Genomic DNA, 16,247 nt, shown 5'->3' on the forward strand with positions numbered 1-16,247 from the left:
TGGGGAAAGCTGCCGACAGGGGGCTCCCCCTGCCCCAGACATCACTCTCCCTGTTAAGACTGCAGGAAGGGCCCCGGGGTGGTAAGGGTGGCAGACTGGTCAGGTGGCCAATCCTGGCTGAGGAAGCCCTTCCAGCTCCTGGTTCTGCTTCAGTTCCCTCATCCTACGGAGACAAGGAAGGAGTCAGATAAGGGCAGGTGGCAAGGTAGAGATCCAGTGAGGGAAGGGACAGGTGAGTACCTGTGTCGGCAGCGCCGCAGGAATCTCATGATCTTCCTGGCTGCCTGGTCCTGCTTCTTAGTGAGAAAGGAGCCTCTAGTGGAAGAAGAGACATCTCACAGAACACCCGAGCATCCCATACCCTCAGCCTGCCCCCCGGCACCCTGCAGGGAGGCGTGGGCACGTATGGTGATGCGGAACCAGGGAGTGGGCATGGCCATGGAGGATCAGCAGAGGGCTGCAGAGCTGGGGCCGTACTTGTTGCGAGCAGGCAGTGACCCTGAGGGCCTGTGGGGAGGGCCGGGGCGGCGGCGGTAGGAGCGGTAGTGCTGCTGGATGAGGACAGCAGCCCGGCGGCTCTGCTGAAATCTCTTCTGTTCATAGTAGCTGCGGAACTTGCTCTGGATCAGGATGGCCGCCTGGGTCATCTTTTTATAGAGGGCAAACTGCAGGAATGGGGAGGAGGGACAGGCTGAAATGGAGGGACAGAGACTCAAATCCCTGAGCATCATCCCCAAGGTAGGCTGATGCAGGTCTCTTTCTCTAACCCACACTCATGGAAAGGCTAAATCAGCACAGACAACTCACACCCAGATCTCATGCCTGGTACCTTTAGTGCAATCCAGGTCAGCTTGTGGAGAGAGAAGGGGAGTTAAGGCTCTGGCAGCAGTCTGGGTGCTCTGGATTAAAATGGGTGTGTGTGGTGTGGGTTGGTTGCATGTGTTTGGGGGGGTGTTGAGACAAGGTTAGGCTGGCCTCAAACTCACTATGTAGCCCAGGCTGGCCTTGAACTCTTCCATCCTCATGCCTCAGCCTCCCAAGTGCTGACATTATAGGCTTGCACCACCATGCCCAGCTGTTGTATGTTTTGAGAGAAGAGTCTCACCTGCTTGTACTTCCGGTAACAGCGTTGGATCACAGCTGCTGCTACTTCCTGCTGCTCCTTCAGCCGCCGGCCCTGAGAGGTGAAAAGTCTCAGCACTTCAAGGCCCACCCAGTGTGCATTGTGGATCTGTCTTCCTCCAATCTGAGGCCTGTCTGGATAACTGTTCTTCCTCCAAATGTCCTGAGAGCCTAGTCTCCCCTGCTTCACTTATTCTGACACCTATAGCCTCCTAACCTTGTACTTTCGGAAGGCTGTCTGGATGACTCGGGCTGCCTCATACAGTTCCCGCTGTTCGTGATCAGACAGTGTCAGCAGGGCAAAGTCACTTTCCATCTTGCCACTGGTAGATGCAGAGAGAAACTCCGCCCAGGAAGGTGCTGGAGGGACAGCCAGGCGACCTCGCTCAAAGGGCAGTTCACTGTGGAAGACAGCGAGGAGGGCGGTTATGGGGTATCCAAGGTCCCCTGTGTCCCACCTATGGGTAGCTGTGAAGGAAGGGCCCCATCAACAGAGTCTGGAGAGAGTAGCTTCAGAGTTCACTGACCAGTCCAGTTCCCTTCTCAAAACACTGGGGCCTCAACCAGAATGATGCTTTGGCTGTGGGGGAGCCTGCTTCCTCCCTCCTCCCATTTTCCTTTGAAGAATCTGAGGGCTTTGTCCTGTGCTGGTCACCTGGGAGGGACAGAACTAGGAAAATGGTCCACATTCTCCAGGTAGCTGGCCAGCCAGGACATGGTCTCACTGAGCCCCACGGCCCCTTTCCGCTCCCGCATTGAGGCTCCAGCCTCAGGTAGCCCTACGAAGTCTTCTTGTTTGATCCGTTCTGGAGTGGCTTCAATGATCTGCTTAGCCAGTGAGATCATGTCCACCTGGATGAAAGGAGAAGCTGTGTGAGCCATGACAGGCTCCCACTGCCAGGTGTTTCTGCCTTGCCAAAGCTTTAACCTCGGTCTACTCCCTCTCTGGTCCCTTCTCACTACTAGATACTGAAGCCTTGGGGACTGCTCTCTTGCTAGCTCTGACTTTCTCACCACTGTTCCTGATTTTGTTCATTTATTCTTTTTCTTTTTGGTTTTTGAGACAGGGTCTCACTAGGTAGTTGAGACTGACCTGGAACTCACTATGTAGCCCTGGCTGGGCTCGAACTCACAGGGATCCTCCTGCTTCAGCCTCCCAAGTGCTGGGATTACAGGCGTGTGCCACCACACCTAGCTTGTTCATTTATTCCTGCCTGCTTCCAACTGGGGGAAAGTGGGTGTGCAGCCCTCTGTGCTGAGATGAGGAAACACAGGATGGGAAGCACATACTCCAAATGGGGATTCAGGAGGGAAGCAAATGAAGGACTTGACGCTTTTCCAGGCTGAATTCCAAATGTCCCACCTGGGCTTACCCATTGCCAGTTCCAACCAGCATATTTCCCCTTGAGCTTAGCCATGACTCACCCCACCCTCTTCAGCTCTCTAAGAACCAGCTTAGTTCTTGCTGGCCACATGACACCCTGATGAATTGTTCTAGGCTGTCCTTTGCTCCAGCCTGAAGTCTATGGTACTTCCTGTTCCTACATTTCATGTAGCCTCCTTTGTGGAGTTCTCTTAGTTTTTGTACTTAGAGTTCTACATAATTACTCTATCCTTTCTAAAGCAGATAGTGCTGAGGTTCTAGTAGAGAAGAGCATAACTAAACTTGAAAATTCATCCCCTTTTTCTCACTCATTCATTCTATAAGAATTCTAGTTTCTTAGCTTTTCTCATGTGCAAGTCTCCCACCTCAGATTACTTCCAGTTACCTCTGCCTTGCCAACCCCTCGGCTCATGCTATCCAATATTACTCTGTTCCCCAAGAACCTTGTCCCTTTATGGACCAACAGGTAACCCCTACAGGCCCAGCTATGAGTGAAGATACTGTCCAGAATTCCTATATTCTGCTGCGTTGTGACTGCTAAGTCACAAGATCAGAAAGGAGCTATGCAAGGGGTTACCTTGCCTGTCCCAAAGTGGGGGTAAATGGCCCTTTTTCCTGAAATGACTCGGCTTCATGGGGTAGCCTGCCTCACTCTGTACCCACTAACCCTCATAACTCTACCAACATAAGCAGTACCGGGATCACATCCACAGTCTGTGGGCTGTCGGTGTCTTCTGGAGCAGCCCCATCATCTGGGGCTGGTGGGAGGGCAGGAGGAGAGGGTGGGGGCCCTTTGGAGTTGGTGGCTTCAAAGTCCATGAGGAGCAAGGGGGTCTCTGGTATACTGGAGGAGAGCTGGCCTGGGACCATCTCCTCCATAGTAATCTCAGAGGCTGGCAGAGGACCAGGAGGAGGACTGCCATCTAGGACACTAGAGTAGGCTGATGTAACAGAGAAAGTGGCATCTGACAGCTCTGAAGGAGAAGAAACACTGCTCAGACCTGTAAGGCAAGGGAAGTGGGTGAGGGCAAGGGGAGCGACAGGCCAGCCCTCAAGTCTACCCTGTACCTTGTTCTCAGTCTCCCTAGATTTTCTCCCAGGTTCCTGTTATCTCCCCCTCCTTGCCTCCTCCTCTTCCACTTTCCCCACCCTTGGGCTTTGCCCTGGCCTATCCTATCGTCACCCCTCTCAGAAAGATCAGGGGCAATGCTCACCAGTGTCTGGGCTAGAAGAGGGGGGTGACAGGGCAAGTGGAGGTTCAACTGAAGCCTCTTGTCTCTGTAGTTCTTCCAGGCAGCGGGCAAGGCGCACATGACCCCTGGAATGGGCAACAGACAGGGGTAGACGGCCCAGAGAATCAGGAATGCTCAGTGCCTGTTGATTCCAACGGAAAAGGAGCACAGCAGCTTCCAGGTGTCCCAGGGCACAGGCCCACATCTAAGGAGAGGGAGGTGGAGGTGAGGCTAGGACTTTTCAAGTGGCCAGGTCCTCTGAACTTGGCCTACCTGATTCTTTCACCCCTCAAGAATCTTCCCTTTAAGCATTGTGCCCATTGCCCTGTAACCTTGTAGGACACTGGCAACCTCACCAGAGGAGTGCAAGAGAAATGATCCACGTTGAGCGGGTCAACCTCTTGTTCTAAATCCAGGCTTCCAGTCTCCACACTCCTGAAAAGTTTGAGAGGAAAACAGCCCAGTCAGGTGAAAAAGGAGCAACGCTTGAACATCGGAAGTAAAGAGTCTAAGAAGTGAGCTATCTAGGAGCACTAAGGCCAGCGAGATCAGGCAGTCAGATTAGTTGATTTAAGGAGGTCAAGAAGTCCCAGTAACTTGCCAGGGTATAAGTAAGATTTTCCCAGTGCCAGTCCTCTCCCTGTCCCTTCCCACAGTGAAGGGACAGGGGCTCCAGCCCCTCCTCCCCTGGCACTTCCATCCCAATGGCTGCCCAGCCCTCTCCCTGCTGTTCCTGCTCACCGCCACTGGCTCAGGGTCTCGATGAGGCGCGCATAGCCCTGGGCAGCAGCCAGATGCAGAAGGCTCATGCCCCGGAAGGGGCTTCCATGGGTCAGTCGTTCAGGACTCCTCCAGGTGGCGCGTGGGATCATGCTTTCTACCAAGACTACCACACGTGCCTCGAACCCAGGTCCCTGGCCTTCATCCTGCAATACATGCACCTGTATGCAGAGACCTGGGCATCTGGTTCCGAGTTGCCCTTTAGTGTCTTAATTCTATCCCCTCCCTACACTTCCTGCTCTAAGTTCCCACTACCCAGACTTCTGACAGCCCATTGGTTCTTCCAGTTCCAGTTCCTTTGTGGCACCAGTATCCTCTACTTCCACAGCCCACTTCCAGCCACTCCTATAGCTAGACCTTAAACACCCTGCCCATGCTGTGCCTCAGACTACTGCCATCCACACGTGGCATCTCAGGAACCAATGCTTTCTCCAAGCCTTTTCAAAGCCCTCTTCCTTCAGATGTTGGGACCTACAGAGTCCTGAGCCCCAATTTTCGTGACTCCTCCTCCCCCACCCTCTCCTTTCACCTCCACCCTTCTTCAGACCAGAAATAGTCTGAAGCCTGTCATGCCAAGAGGGTGCCCAGAATAGCCACTCTTGCCACGGGGTGGGGGTAGGAGCAGAGTGACATCAGGGAGAGGGAGGGGAACTGGCTGAGGAGGCTGGGGACAGGCAAGTGAGAATCATGCAAGTGAGAAGAGCCATTTTCTTTAGGCAGATCCTCCCCGTTCCTTGTGAGAGACCACCTCCCCCATCGTGGAAGTACCTGAATAGCATGTGCCTCAGGACGCTGGCAAGGGGCCTGCCCTGCTGCTGCAATTTCTGCCATCCGCTTCTCCATCTGCTCCAGACGCTCCAGGATGGACATCCGGAACTGGTTGTCTGTGGGGGATGGGGATGTAAGGCTAGGTAGGCAGGGTCTGGGAGATGCCCTGAACACAACTGGACTTGCCCAAGATCTGAGGGGTAAAGACATAGTCATATTTATTTTTGCTTTCCCAAAACAATAGCTCCCTTTACCCACTCAAACTAAAGCCCACCAGAATTCAATTCTTAAACTAGGGCTCTTAATCCCACCCAAAGACTAGAACTAGGATTGAGGCCCAAGCTGTTTCCTACAAGTCAGAGGTGGTAGGAATTCCCCAACAGCCATCCAGCCTCCACTGCCCCAGTCATACGTGGCTTGCCCTCTCCCAGCCTTTTCCTCAGCAGTGTTCCCTCAATTCTTGCCCCAGACACTACCTTTGTCTCCCATGTTGGGGCTGAAGGACTCCAGGGTCCTTGCAGTCTGATAATCACTGCTCAAAAGAACTCAGGGACTGTGATTTGGAAAGCACCACCCCCTCCTCCCAGCCCCCCGCAGCTGTCCACAAAGAGGATGGCGGGGGAGGGAAGGTGACAGAGATGAATAGCCACGTCCATTCTTCCTACTCCTCCCCCAGCCCCATAGACAAACACACAGCCCAAATTGTATCTGTTCCCCTCCTGAGATCAAACAAGCACAAGGGGAACCAAGGGAAAATGGACAGAGAACAGGGTGAAGGCTGGGGATGTTCCAGGATGCCAGGATAGGAAGGGAAGAGGTGATGCCAGGGCAGAGGGCTAGAGCATGATAAGCAGAAACACAGGCATGACAGAGAGGAGAGGGAGTGGAAAATATAAACAAGGTGAAGGAGAGGAGAGAAAGGTCAAAGAGCTGGGGGAAGTAACAACCAAGCAATAAGAAAGGAAGAAGCAAGTTTGAAAGCTGATTTAAGAAGAGTAAAGTAGGAGACCCATGGGGAGATGGTAGCACAAAGACAGCAGAAAAATAAGGTGATGAAGAATCAGAGAAAGACAAAGAGCCAAACAGATCTGGCAAGATCCCAAGGTAGGCAGGCACAAGTCACACACAGCAAACCCAGCACACACACTTGGGCTTTGTGATGACAGTGGCTCCAAGAGTGAGGCAAAACTAGGGACTGGAACCTCTACAAAAGGAAGAGTAAGATAGAGTAAACGAACAGGGATGACAGCAGAACTGAGAAACCAAGAGGCAGTGGGGACTGCTAGGAATGGTGGTCCACACCTCAAATCCCAGCACTTGAAGGCTGAGGCAGGAAGATCCCTGAGAGTTCAAGGCCAGCTTGAACTATGCAGTGAAACCCTGTCTCAAAAAAACAAAAATAACAACAATGAGGACAAGAGAAGGAAAGAAAAGTAAACCTTGAGAAAGTAGCAGGGATGAGCAGAATGTTTTCAAAGCACCAAGAGAACCAGTAAAAGGATCAAAAGTGGTTCCAGATTTAGATGTACCTATACACACTCAAATATAAGTGTACATATGTGCCTCTGTGTGTATAAGGAAGCATGCCAAGATGTTAGCAGGGATATTACCCAACAATAATATAGGAAGTTTCCATTCTCTCCACTGTACTTTCCTGTAATTTCCAAACTTCCTATAATGAACATATGACTTTATAAGCAAAGGGAAGAAACAAATTTAAATATAAGTCTAAATGTACATATGAATAGTAACTATATATTGCTCTAGAACCTGTCCCTGTCCCATTCCCTTTTCCTTCCTTGTCTAGATCCCATCCTTTGGGATGGAGAAGACAAGGAAAGAAATGGGATAAAGAGGAGTCCAAGATTCACAGGGAAGAGGAGATGAAATTATTTGCTGCCACAATCAGAAATGACCAATGATGAGCCAGGCATGGTGGTGCATGCCTGTAATCCCAGCTCTCAGGAGACTGAGGCAGGAGGATTTGCCACGAGTTTGAGGTCAACCTGGGCTATATAATGAGTTCAACAACCCTGTCTCAACAACAACAACAACAACAAGACCAATGGAAAAGAATGGTATAGTAGGAGTTAATGACAACCATCTACAGGGTCTAGAAGTACGTAATGCTTGTAGGTTATGGGGTCTGACATGGCGTCAGAGGTCTCAGCACTCACCATCCAGTGACAACCAGTCCAGCTGGGTACTAGGCAGAGACAGGAATCGGCGGGCTCGATACTCAAAGAGCACAGAAGCAGAAAGGGGTCCTTCCCGTCCTGCCACCTGTAAAGACACCAGCCCTACCTCGTGGGCTGGGGAAAGTAGAATCAATGAGAAAGCTCTCTTTCCCTGGCTCCTTCTGTAAGCCACCTGTGTGAGATCCACTGATGATCATCTGTTCTAGTTCTCTCACTTCCCTGCTGAGGGCTGAAAGGTCCCTGGCTTTAGTGAATGGCATTGGCACTTCTCACTTCCCTGCTGAGGGCTGAAAGGTCCCTGGCTTTAGTGAATGGCATTGGCACTAACTTGGGAGTCTATTCATTCAAGAATATCTACTATGAACCACAGAACTCATAGATTTTAGATTCTGGACTTAAGGATGTTTGTACAGTACCAAGGTTTGGGACCTGTGAGTCAAAAAGACACCTATACTTATGAACAGTTTGATGGTGGTTAAGCTCCTAAATCCCCCAGAGCAGGTCCAGAGGCCATGACATTGCTACTGAGATGGGGAAAGGGGAACTGGCTGTTCACCAACTGTGTCCAGTGAGAGTGGTGTCCCAGGGTCTCAATGTCTACAGCCCTAACAGTGAAAGATCAGCTGGGGATTTAGCTCAGTGGTTCCGGCATCTGCCTCACAAGCACAAGGGTCTGAGTTCAATCCCCAGTACCAAAAAAAAAAAAAAAAAAAAAAAAAAGAGAGAGTGAAAAGAGTGAAAGATCAGGCACTGAGACAACTTCCCCCAATCCTCAGCTTCTCTGTCTCATCCCCTTTCATTCCATATATGGTTGAATAGATCTCCCAGTATTCATACTATCTAGTAGAATGTTCTTCAGTGGCAGGAAATTTCTCATCTGCATTATCTAATAGGGAATCACTAGCATATGTAGCTTTTTTTGGTACCGGGGATCAAACGGGCCCTTGAGCAGGCAGTGGCACCACTGAGCTAAATCCCTCATCCTAAAATTTTAATTTTACTTAAATAGGCACATATGGCTGATGGCACCTGCATTAAACAGGGCAAGTCTAGAACAATGTCCCAGGACTGGTCAGAGGACACCAATATTTCTCCCTTCTCACTCTCCCTGGATTGGAGTTGGAAACTGCCTCCAGCCAAACCAAGAGACTAGACAAGCATTAGAGACTGCTTTGGTCAAAAGTCAGACCTCATAGGCACGGAGGCCAAGGACTCCAGAAAGGAACAGACTAGGACCTGGAGTAGGTCCTAAATTTTCTGACAGCTATAGCCAGGCTCTTCTCCCTGCTGGTAGAGTTTGGGGTCCAACCTGAGGACTAGATAGTCTTTCTGCTCTCAGAACAACCTATTGGTTCCCAGTGTTTCCTGGAAGCCTAGATGTTTTAATTTCTCCTGTCATGTGTTGATCTTTTCCCCTACCATACCCAATCCCCATACCAGGACAGTAGCAGCGTAAAACACCAGGCTGGACAAGCGAGGCTGGCACTGCGATATGATCAAAGACACAGGAGTAATGCTCGGTGGTCTCCGTCCACGGACCTGTGATGAGCACCTTGACCCCACCCTGTAGACAGAAGTCAGAGAACCCAATGACTGGAGTTGGGTGTTCACTCATTCATCACTCTCTTATTCAGGTCCTTTCAGACTACCTTCCATGTGGGTCGACCCTGTGCTGAATCTGGAGGTATAGGGATGGACAGGACCCAGTGAGGTGAGGTCATCCAATCTAACCCTGCTCCCAACCTTCCTGCCAAGTTACATGATCTCTACCAGAATCTTTTGACTCTACCAGAAACTGGGAACTCAGGGCCTCCCAAGGCTACCAGACACCTTATGAGGAGGAAGTTCTGTTCTTGGGTTAATTTACCCACTGCAGTTCTTCCTTTACCTCTTAGAGGCAATGTAAAGCAGAACATCTTCACTACTCCTGAGTCAGTCTGAGCTTCCCATAGTCTGCAGTCACGTTCCTCATTGTGTATTTTCTTTTGTAGCCCAAAGGGCCATGGCTCCCTCCCTCTGAAAACATTCTCCAAGGGGATCAGGTCCCTGGGGGGCACTCTTACAACCATGCTAATAACACATGGAAGCGGGAGGAAGGGAGGATTAGTGGGTAAGGACTCAGGAAATAGAAAAGAAGCTATATGCTGCTTGAGAGGGGAGGTTGGGAAGAGAACCAAAAAGCCATGAAGGAGGGCTGGGGATTTGGCTGTGATTCCGCTGCCTGCCTTGCAAGCGCAGGACCCAAGTTCGATCCCCAGTACCAAAAAAAAAAAAAAAAAAAAAAAGGCCATGAAGGGTCTGGAGGTGTAGCTCATGCCTAGCAAGCATGAGGCCCTGAATTCAATCCCCAGACACACACACACACACACACACACACACACACACACACACACACACAAAGCCATTAAAGCTGAGGGAAACTAAGTCACAGACCACAGTGTAAGAATTAATACAATTCATTTCAGGGAATCAGAAAACAAATGGGAGAAGGGAAGTGATAAGCTTGAGACTCACCTCTGGGTAGGACCACTCTGGGGAGAAGTCTGTGATGGTGCTTAGAGCAGGAGAGAGCTGGGGGGTTGGAGCAGGGATGCTTGGAGCTTCGTCACTGATTAGTTCTCCCATAAGGTCTGGGAATGATGAAAGACTGAAGGGCTCCAGTTCACTGGCCCCACCAGGTCCACCAAACAAGTTCTCCCCTCTTGCTATCCTGCCTGATGGCTCCAAGGGGACAGGTGAGGATGGGGTTGAAGGAGGGGGTGAAGGGACAGGTGGGACAGCTCCCTGGCCCTTAAGCTCCTCCCCATCATCATCATCTTGGATGAAAAAGCAGTTTCCTCTTCCAGATGCTCCTGACTGGGGAGGGGGACACCGAGCTGACACCTGTGGCTCCAGTGCAGCAGCAGGCTCTAGAGCAGGACAGGGGGTATGGGCAGCCTCTGCCTCAGGGAAGTCTGGATTCACCCCTTGGCCCCCTCCATATGTCTGGCCCCTTTGGGGGTTGTTAAGAAAGCGATCAGGGTCAAAAGCAGGGCTGGGAGGAGCTGGTGGGGCAGAGGGCTCAGAGCCAACGACCACAGCCAAGCTCACAGAAGGCCTAGGGTCAGCCTGGGGAGCCAAATGCCTGGTGGGTGTCAAGCCACTGGTACGCTGTTCTAATCTCGTCAGGAGAAGGATAGCAGTGCCTCCTCTTGAGGAGCCCCCTCGCGAGGTAGGAGGGCTAGGTCTAACTTCTAGAGGTTCCGCAAAGCCTGATGAGGATGAGGAGGAGGAAGAAGAAGATGGGGAGGTGTGTGCCTTGGGGAGCTCTGGGGGAAGTGGGGCTATCAGTGGAGGCGGCTCTGGGGGGTGGGGTATGGAGGTGAGGGTCAAAGCTCGGGGCTCCACTTTGGGAGAGATGATGCGGTGTTTCGTGCTGCTACATTTGTGGGTAAGGCTCCCGGAACCTACAGTGGAGAGGGGTGGGGAGGAGACATGGGATAAGACACATTCTTTTTCAGCCTTCCCTTCCTTGGAAGCCCTTAAACAGTATTTCCTGGGACTGTCCCACAGACCAGAAGTGTAATACTGATTATGGCCATTGGGAGGCATCAGAAATGAAGCTTCCTCCCCAACTCCCTTTCCCCTCAAAATAAACAGGACTGGAGGAATACTACAGGGGAGGATTCCCAGCTTGGGGGAGTAGCTGAGAGCAGTAGGTAAAGGCACAGGAAAAGGACAAAAGAACAAAAACAGACCCAGAGTGGTGGTGCACACCTGTAATCCCAGCACTGGGGAGGCTGAGGAAGAAGGATCACTGGGAGTTTGAGGCCAGCCTGAACTACATAGGGAGACCCTGTCTCAAAAAACCAAAATAATAACAGAACAAAGAGGGTGGCAAAGCTAAATCTGGGTGTAGTTGGTAGTGTGGGTGGGGAAAGGGGGTGGAACTGCTAAAGGTAGCCAGAAGAAAAGTGTGGACTAGGGCACTGTAGAAGTCAAGGTGCTGGGGCCATTGTTTGCCAGATGGGAAGACTCTTCTGGCTCATCTTCCTTCACATGCAAAAGACTTCCAAATCAGGATGCAAATCCCATCAAGACAGATACAGAGTAAAGTGGCTAGGTGGAAAAAAGAACTCCAGGATCAGGGGTTGCTCACCAAGACCCCCACTGCAAAGACAGGCATGGGTTCGGGGTGCAGGTTTGGTTGGGTGGGTGTCCAAGATCTGTTGCACCAGCTGTTCCACGGAGAACTCCTCTGTCCCATTCCCACAGCTCCACTTGATGCCATGAACTAGAGGAGAGTTAGGGGATGTGCTGTGGGACTTCAAAAATACCTTGAGGACCTCCTCTAAGCACCTGATATGCTGAATAGAGGCCAGCAGCTTCAAGAATGCCGTGACATGTAGTTCATCCCCTTCTTTATATTCCACTCCTTACACTGCATGGAATGCTAGAATTCCTGCAGGAAAGCATCCTTCCAACTTAGAAGAAAATTGTCACCCATAGGCTTCTTGTACAGAACTGTAGCACCTTTGGGAGGCCCTGTTTCCACTCTACTTGGAGCTCTCTTCCTGCCCTGCTCCTTACACATGGGCTTTAGCTGTCCCAACAGCTCCTCCCGGGACCACTTCAGCCACTCTCGCCGATCGCTGCTGATGGAACAAAAGATGGGGCTGCAGCCCTTTCCACAATCCTCCAGAGCTGGGACGTTCAGGTAGTGCACAAGGACGATGTCAGGGTTCTGAGAGCACAAAGGCACACACAGAGAGCCATGGGGTCCTGAGATCCGAAGGCTCAGCTTCCTAACCTTCACCTTCCAGAGCAGCCCCCCACAACTCACCCCCAATTTCTCATTTCATCTCCAACCCCCGTTTTCTTCCCACTCAGAATCTGTTTATCCTTCTACTTTGTCCTTTCAGACCCACATGTCCCTCAAAGAGCCAGGAAGAAACTGACTCCCTGAGTTCTTCCATCCTTACCTGGAGCAGCCAGTAGCAGCGCCGATGGAATGTGGGGACGATGGAAGAGTGAACGTAGCAGCCATAGAGACACTGCCAGGAGACAGGCTGGGGTGGGGGGAGGGCTAGTCTACTCCCCCAAGTCTTCCTCTGTTCAGTCCCTTTGCAGGAATCCCAATCTTTCGACCAGTTCATCTTCAACCCCCTCGTTACCCCCACCTATTCCCCACCCCTTTCAAATTCCAGCAGTCCAAGTTATAGGTAAGGGACAGAGAGAAGGGAGGAGTGGGAGTGGGGCTTTATAATGAGGGCTAGATCAAAGGTATAGAACTATCTAAAAATCCAAGGGCAGAGCAAGAATGCACCTGAGAAGAAGCAATGATTTGCGAAGAGAAACCCTGTGTTTAGAGCATCAGTGTTTAGATCCCTGTGAGAAATGCAAGAGAGGTGAGCGGATTGGGCTTCAATGTCCTAAAGGCCTGGAAAGCTAGGTCATGGAGGGAAATGGGAAACCAAGTGAGCTCAATGTTCAGTCAGCTAATCCAAAATGAGAAAAGAGAGAAAAGTGACTGGAAACGGGGGAGGCAGACAATGTCCTCAAGCCCTGGCAGGGCTGGAGCTCAGCTATGGGTGGAGAAGGTGGGGCGAGGGCAGGTCCCTGGATGCCTGATCCTCTCACCTCCATGCCCTGGACCTTCAGCTTCATGTGGTCCTCTCGGGTGGTCTTCCCATCCTTTCGCTTCTTCCAGAGGTAACCATCCTTCCGGTATTTCACCTTCTTGCGGTTGTAGAGGATAATGGAGCCATTCTGAGGCCTAGAAAGGAAAGGGTTGACCTCAAGTTCTATGAATAGAGCTCATGACCCCTGCCATTCCCTACCTTTGAGAATTTTCTCACCTTGTCTTTGGGGCACAAGATAGCCACTCATCATGCTTCTCAAATGTGATCAGGTAGGATGCAATCTCCTGTAGGAAACAAGGCACTCAGCTAGGTTATCCCTTCCATAAAGTCTGAGACTGGCCTCTTGCTGACTACATCAAATTCTCACTCTGGGAGTTGTGCAGCAAGTGGAGGACGCTTCCAAGTATCTGGGTCCAGCAGGGCCCACTGCCCCCTTTTCTTTTTTTCTTTTTTTGAGACAGGACCTTGCTGTGTCAGTCAGGCTATCCTTGAACTCACTATGTAGCACAGGCTGGCCTTGAACTTGCAGCAATCCTCTTGGCTCAGCCTCTCAAATGCTTGGATTACAGGCGTGCACCAATACACTTGGCCCTACTGCCCTCATAAGAATCTCAGGTTCCATTACAGACAAAATCTAATCGATTCTTCTGTCCCTCCCAACTGGAGCCTATCTAGTTTATCATTCATTCTTCATATTATGTATGATTTTACTCTTGCCAAATCCCACTTGACACCCCTTTTTGAGAAAAAACTTCAATGGAATATCACCACCAAGAATTTCAGATTCTTTAGCTTGACTCCAGGGTATCAAACCATCGTTCCCACTATTTACCACATTCCACCCAGCATTCCTGCTTGATGGGTCCATTGATTCCTCCATGAACATGCCCTGAACAGTTACCTCCTCCTGCACATTAGTGCCTAAAAGCCTGAAGTGCCATGCATTATCTCTCCATGTCTGGAAATCCCAGTTATCCTGTAGGCTTTCTAGATGCTCCATGAAGTCCTGCTGCCACCCTGGCCCTTCCTGGAGGCTCCATAATACTTGCAACAATTACATGTGCACACATACCCTTTTACTGACAGTTCTACCATCAAATCAATGACTCTCAACCCCCAACTACGTATAAGGTGCTAAGTATGCAGGATAATGGAGGTTTATAACATAAGGACTGTACCCTCCTGGAGCAGCCAGTATCAGTGGTGGTTAAAAGCAGGGGTTTTAGTGTGAGTTAGATGATAAACTCCAAGAAGTAAATCAGTTTCTTTATCAGTTACATGGGTGTAATAGTGAGATAATAAAAGGCTAAGTGCTCAGCATAGTGCCTAGCATGTAAGAAATAATAGGTGGTAGCTGTGGATATGTCAAAAGGTGGGCTCCTACGAGATCTAGGTTTTTATACTTTGCCTGTGAGCCCCCCAAAAGCCCACAACAGTGCTCTATGTCCACAGACACAGAAAGACTCATCTTCCTCCAGCTCACTAGGCCCTGCTGGGCCATAACCCCCAGGCTCCCTAGAAAACCTCATTTGTATTCCACCGGAGTCGCTCTGGAGGCAGTAGTGGGCACCGAGGAAGACACTCCAGCAGCTTCTTGGGGAGGAAGATCTTCAGGTGGTGGCTGTTCTCTGGAGGGAACCAGAAGGAAAGGCTCAATGTGCTGCTGTGGCATCCCTGTGAGAGGCAGCCCAGGGAAAAAGGGGGAAACTGCCACCACGACAAGAGAGCAGAGAATCCAAGTATCAAAGGGCCACCATGCATGAGAACATAAAGGCTATGCCCCACACGGGAACCTGGTTTGTGAACTCACCAGCAACCTCAGTGGTGTCCTTGGTATTCATGGTGAGGGCTCCAGTGGGGGCAAGGTCACCCCCGGCCTGAGGGGCCGGGGGGAGGGGGAGTCCGTGCTGGAAAAAGAGAATGAGGGCACAGCAGAAGCTCCCACTTTAATCCAGGGTGAGGAACATAAGGTAGGGGGAGGAATGTAGAACTGGATTGCAATATCTGTGAAAGATGAGTGAGCAGGGAGAAGGAACAGACTGACCAGTAAAAAAAAAAAAAGAGGGTGGGGGAGGGGAGAAGGCTGTCATGGCTGGGGCCTCCGAGGCCCTATAGCCTCGGCTGGGGTTATGGTGGGTCAGGTCCCGGGGGCTGGGACTCAAGGCAGCCAGTCCTTGGAGGATGGTTCGTCGAGAAAGCTTGGATGCTGGGGCAGGACAGGAAGTCTAGGTCAGGGTGGAGAGCTAGGCCTTGGAAGACACACCCTGAGTTCCTTCTCTATTTGATTTTTCCAAAGGGAAGGGCAGATCTGATAAGTGACCTCACCTATTCTCTCTCCTCCAGGTTGGTCAGGGCCTGGCAGAAACTGGGCTAAACAAACACACAGGTCGGAGCTTCTCACGCTTCTCACCCTGGGGACCATCCTCCACCCTGAGGCTGACAGCCCTCAACACCCACCAGCACCCATTTCCCCAAATACCTCTGCCTCCCCTGGCCACCAGACCTATTCTAGCCCCATCTACCGCTCTGGCTCCCGTCTGAGCCCCAGCCCTTTCTGGGGGAACAGATGGGAACTGAAGGAGCCTCTCGGTGCGGGCTCCACCAGGTGTCAGGGATGAAGAGGGGGAGGAGGCCGGGCCAGGCTCGGCCGGCTGACCCGCCCCACCGCCGTGCAGTGAAGCAAGCTAGGGTAGGAGTAAGGTCTCCGCCCCAGGGCGCAGGTGCGCAGTCCCGGCTAGGAAGCCAGCCAGGGTGCAGAGTGGGAGTGGGATCTAGGCTGCTGGGCCGGGGGCGCAGCGGGACTCAGGACGCCTGGCGCTCGGGGCTGCCCCTCATGGCAGAGCGGGGGTCCCGGGAGAACCTCCGAGGTGGGAGGGTCCCTCCAGCACACAGGATGTTCTGGAGAAACCTCAAGCAGAGCCCCTCCAGAGCTCGCGGCGGTCAAGAGGCAGTGTGGGTGCCGGGCGTGGGGGTCTCCGGGCCAGTTCCCAGCACTCACAGGACCTCAGTGGGGCCCTATGCCGAGCGGCGCCCCCTGGCGCGGGGGAGGAGGACGGAAGCGGGAAGGGGGAAACGGGAGAAGGGACGGTGGTCCTCGGCGCCGCGCTCCAGGACCAGGTGGAGCTGCGCCCCCTGGCGCGGG

The 16,247-nt window shown here is 51.8% G+C and overlaps 1 protein-coding gene across 7 annotated transcripts; it reads right to left on the reverse strand.

The window, feature by feature from the left end:
* Positions 1–12: 12 nt before the first annotated feature.
* Positions 13–16,241, reverse strand: Camta2 (calmodulin binding transcription activator 2). Of its 7 annotated transcripts, none has more exons than XM_019204775.2 (23): positions 15,431–16,241; positions 14,916–15,012; positions 14,630–14,733; positions 13,322–13,389; positions 13,104–13,239; positions 12,446–12,517; positions 12,054–12,207; positions 11,623–11,757; positions 9,999–10,930; positions 8,922–9,048; positions 7,464–7,598; positions 5,287–5,402; positions 4,480–4,664; positions 4,095–4,173; positions 3,721–3,943; positions 3,203–3,507; positions 1,778–1,974; positions 1,340–1,523; positions 1,106–1,177; positions 830–850; positions 478–665; positions 241–315; positions 13–163 (listed from the first exon to the last, which is right to left on the reverse strand). In XM_019204775.2, the coding sequence occupies exons 2-23, from the start codon at positions 14,944–14,946 to the stop codon at positions 100–102; spliced, it is 3,603 nt and encodes a 1,200-aa protein (XP_019060320.1). In that variant the 5' UTR covers positions 14,947–15,012; positions 15,431–16,241; the 3' UTR covers positions 13–99. The 7 variants fall into 7 exon arrangements, with proteins under 7 accessions (XP_019060320.1, XP_019060325.1, XP_010604106.1 ...); XM_019204780.2 differs by having other exon boundaries at positions 9,999–10,114; positions 12,446–12,532; XM_010605804.3 differs by having other exon boundaries at positions 12,446–12,532.
* Positions 16,242–16,247: the final 6 nt, after the last annotated feature.

Source organism: Fukomys damarensis, unplaced genomic scaffold, assembly GCF_012274545.1.
Source record: "Fukomys damarensis isolate Sample0158 unplaced genomic scaffold, DMR_v1.0_HiC HiC_scaffold_13, whole genome shotgun sequence".
In the NCBI taxonomy this organism is placed as follows: domain Eukaryota; kingdom Metazoa; phylum Chordata; class Mammalia; order Rodentia; family Bathyergidae; genus Fukomys; species Fukomys damarensis.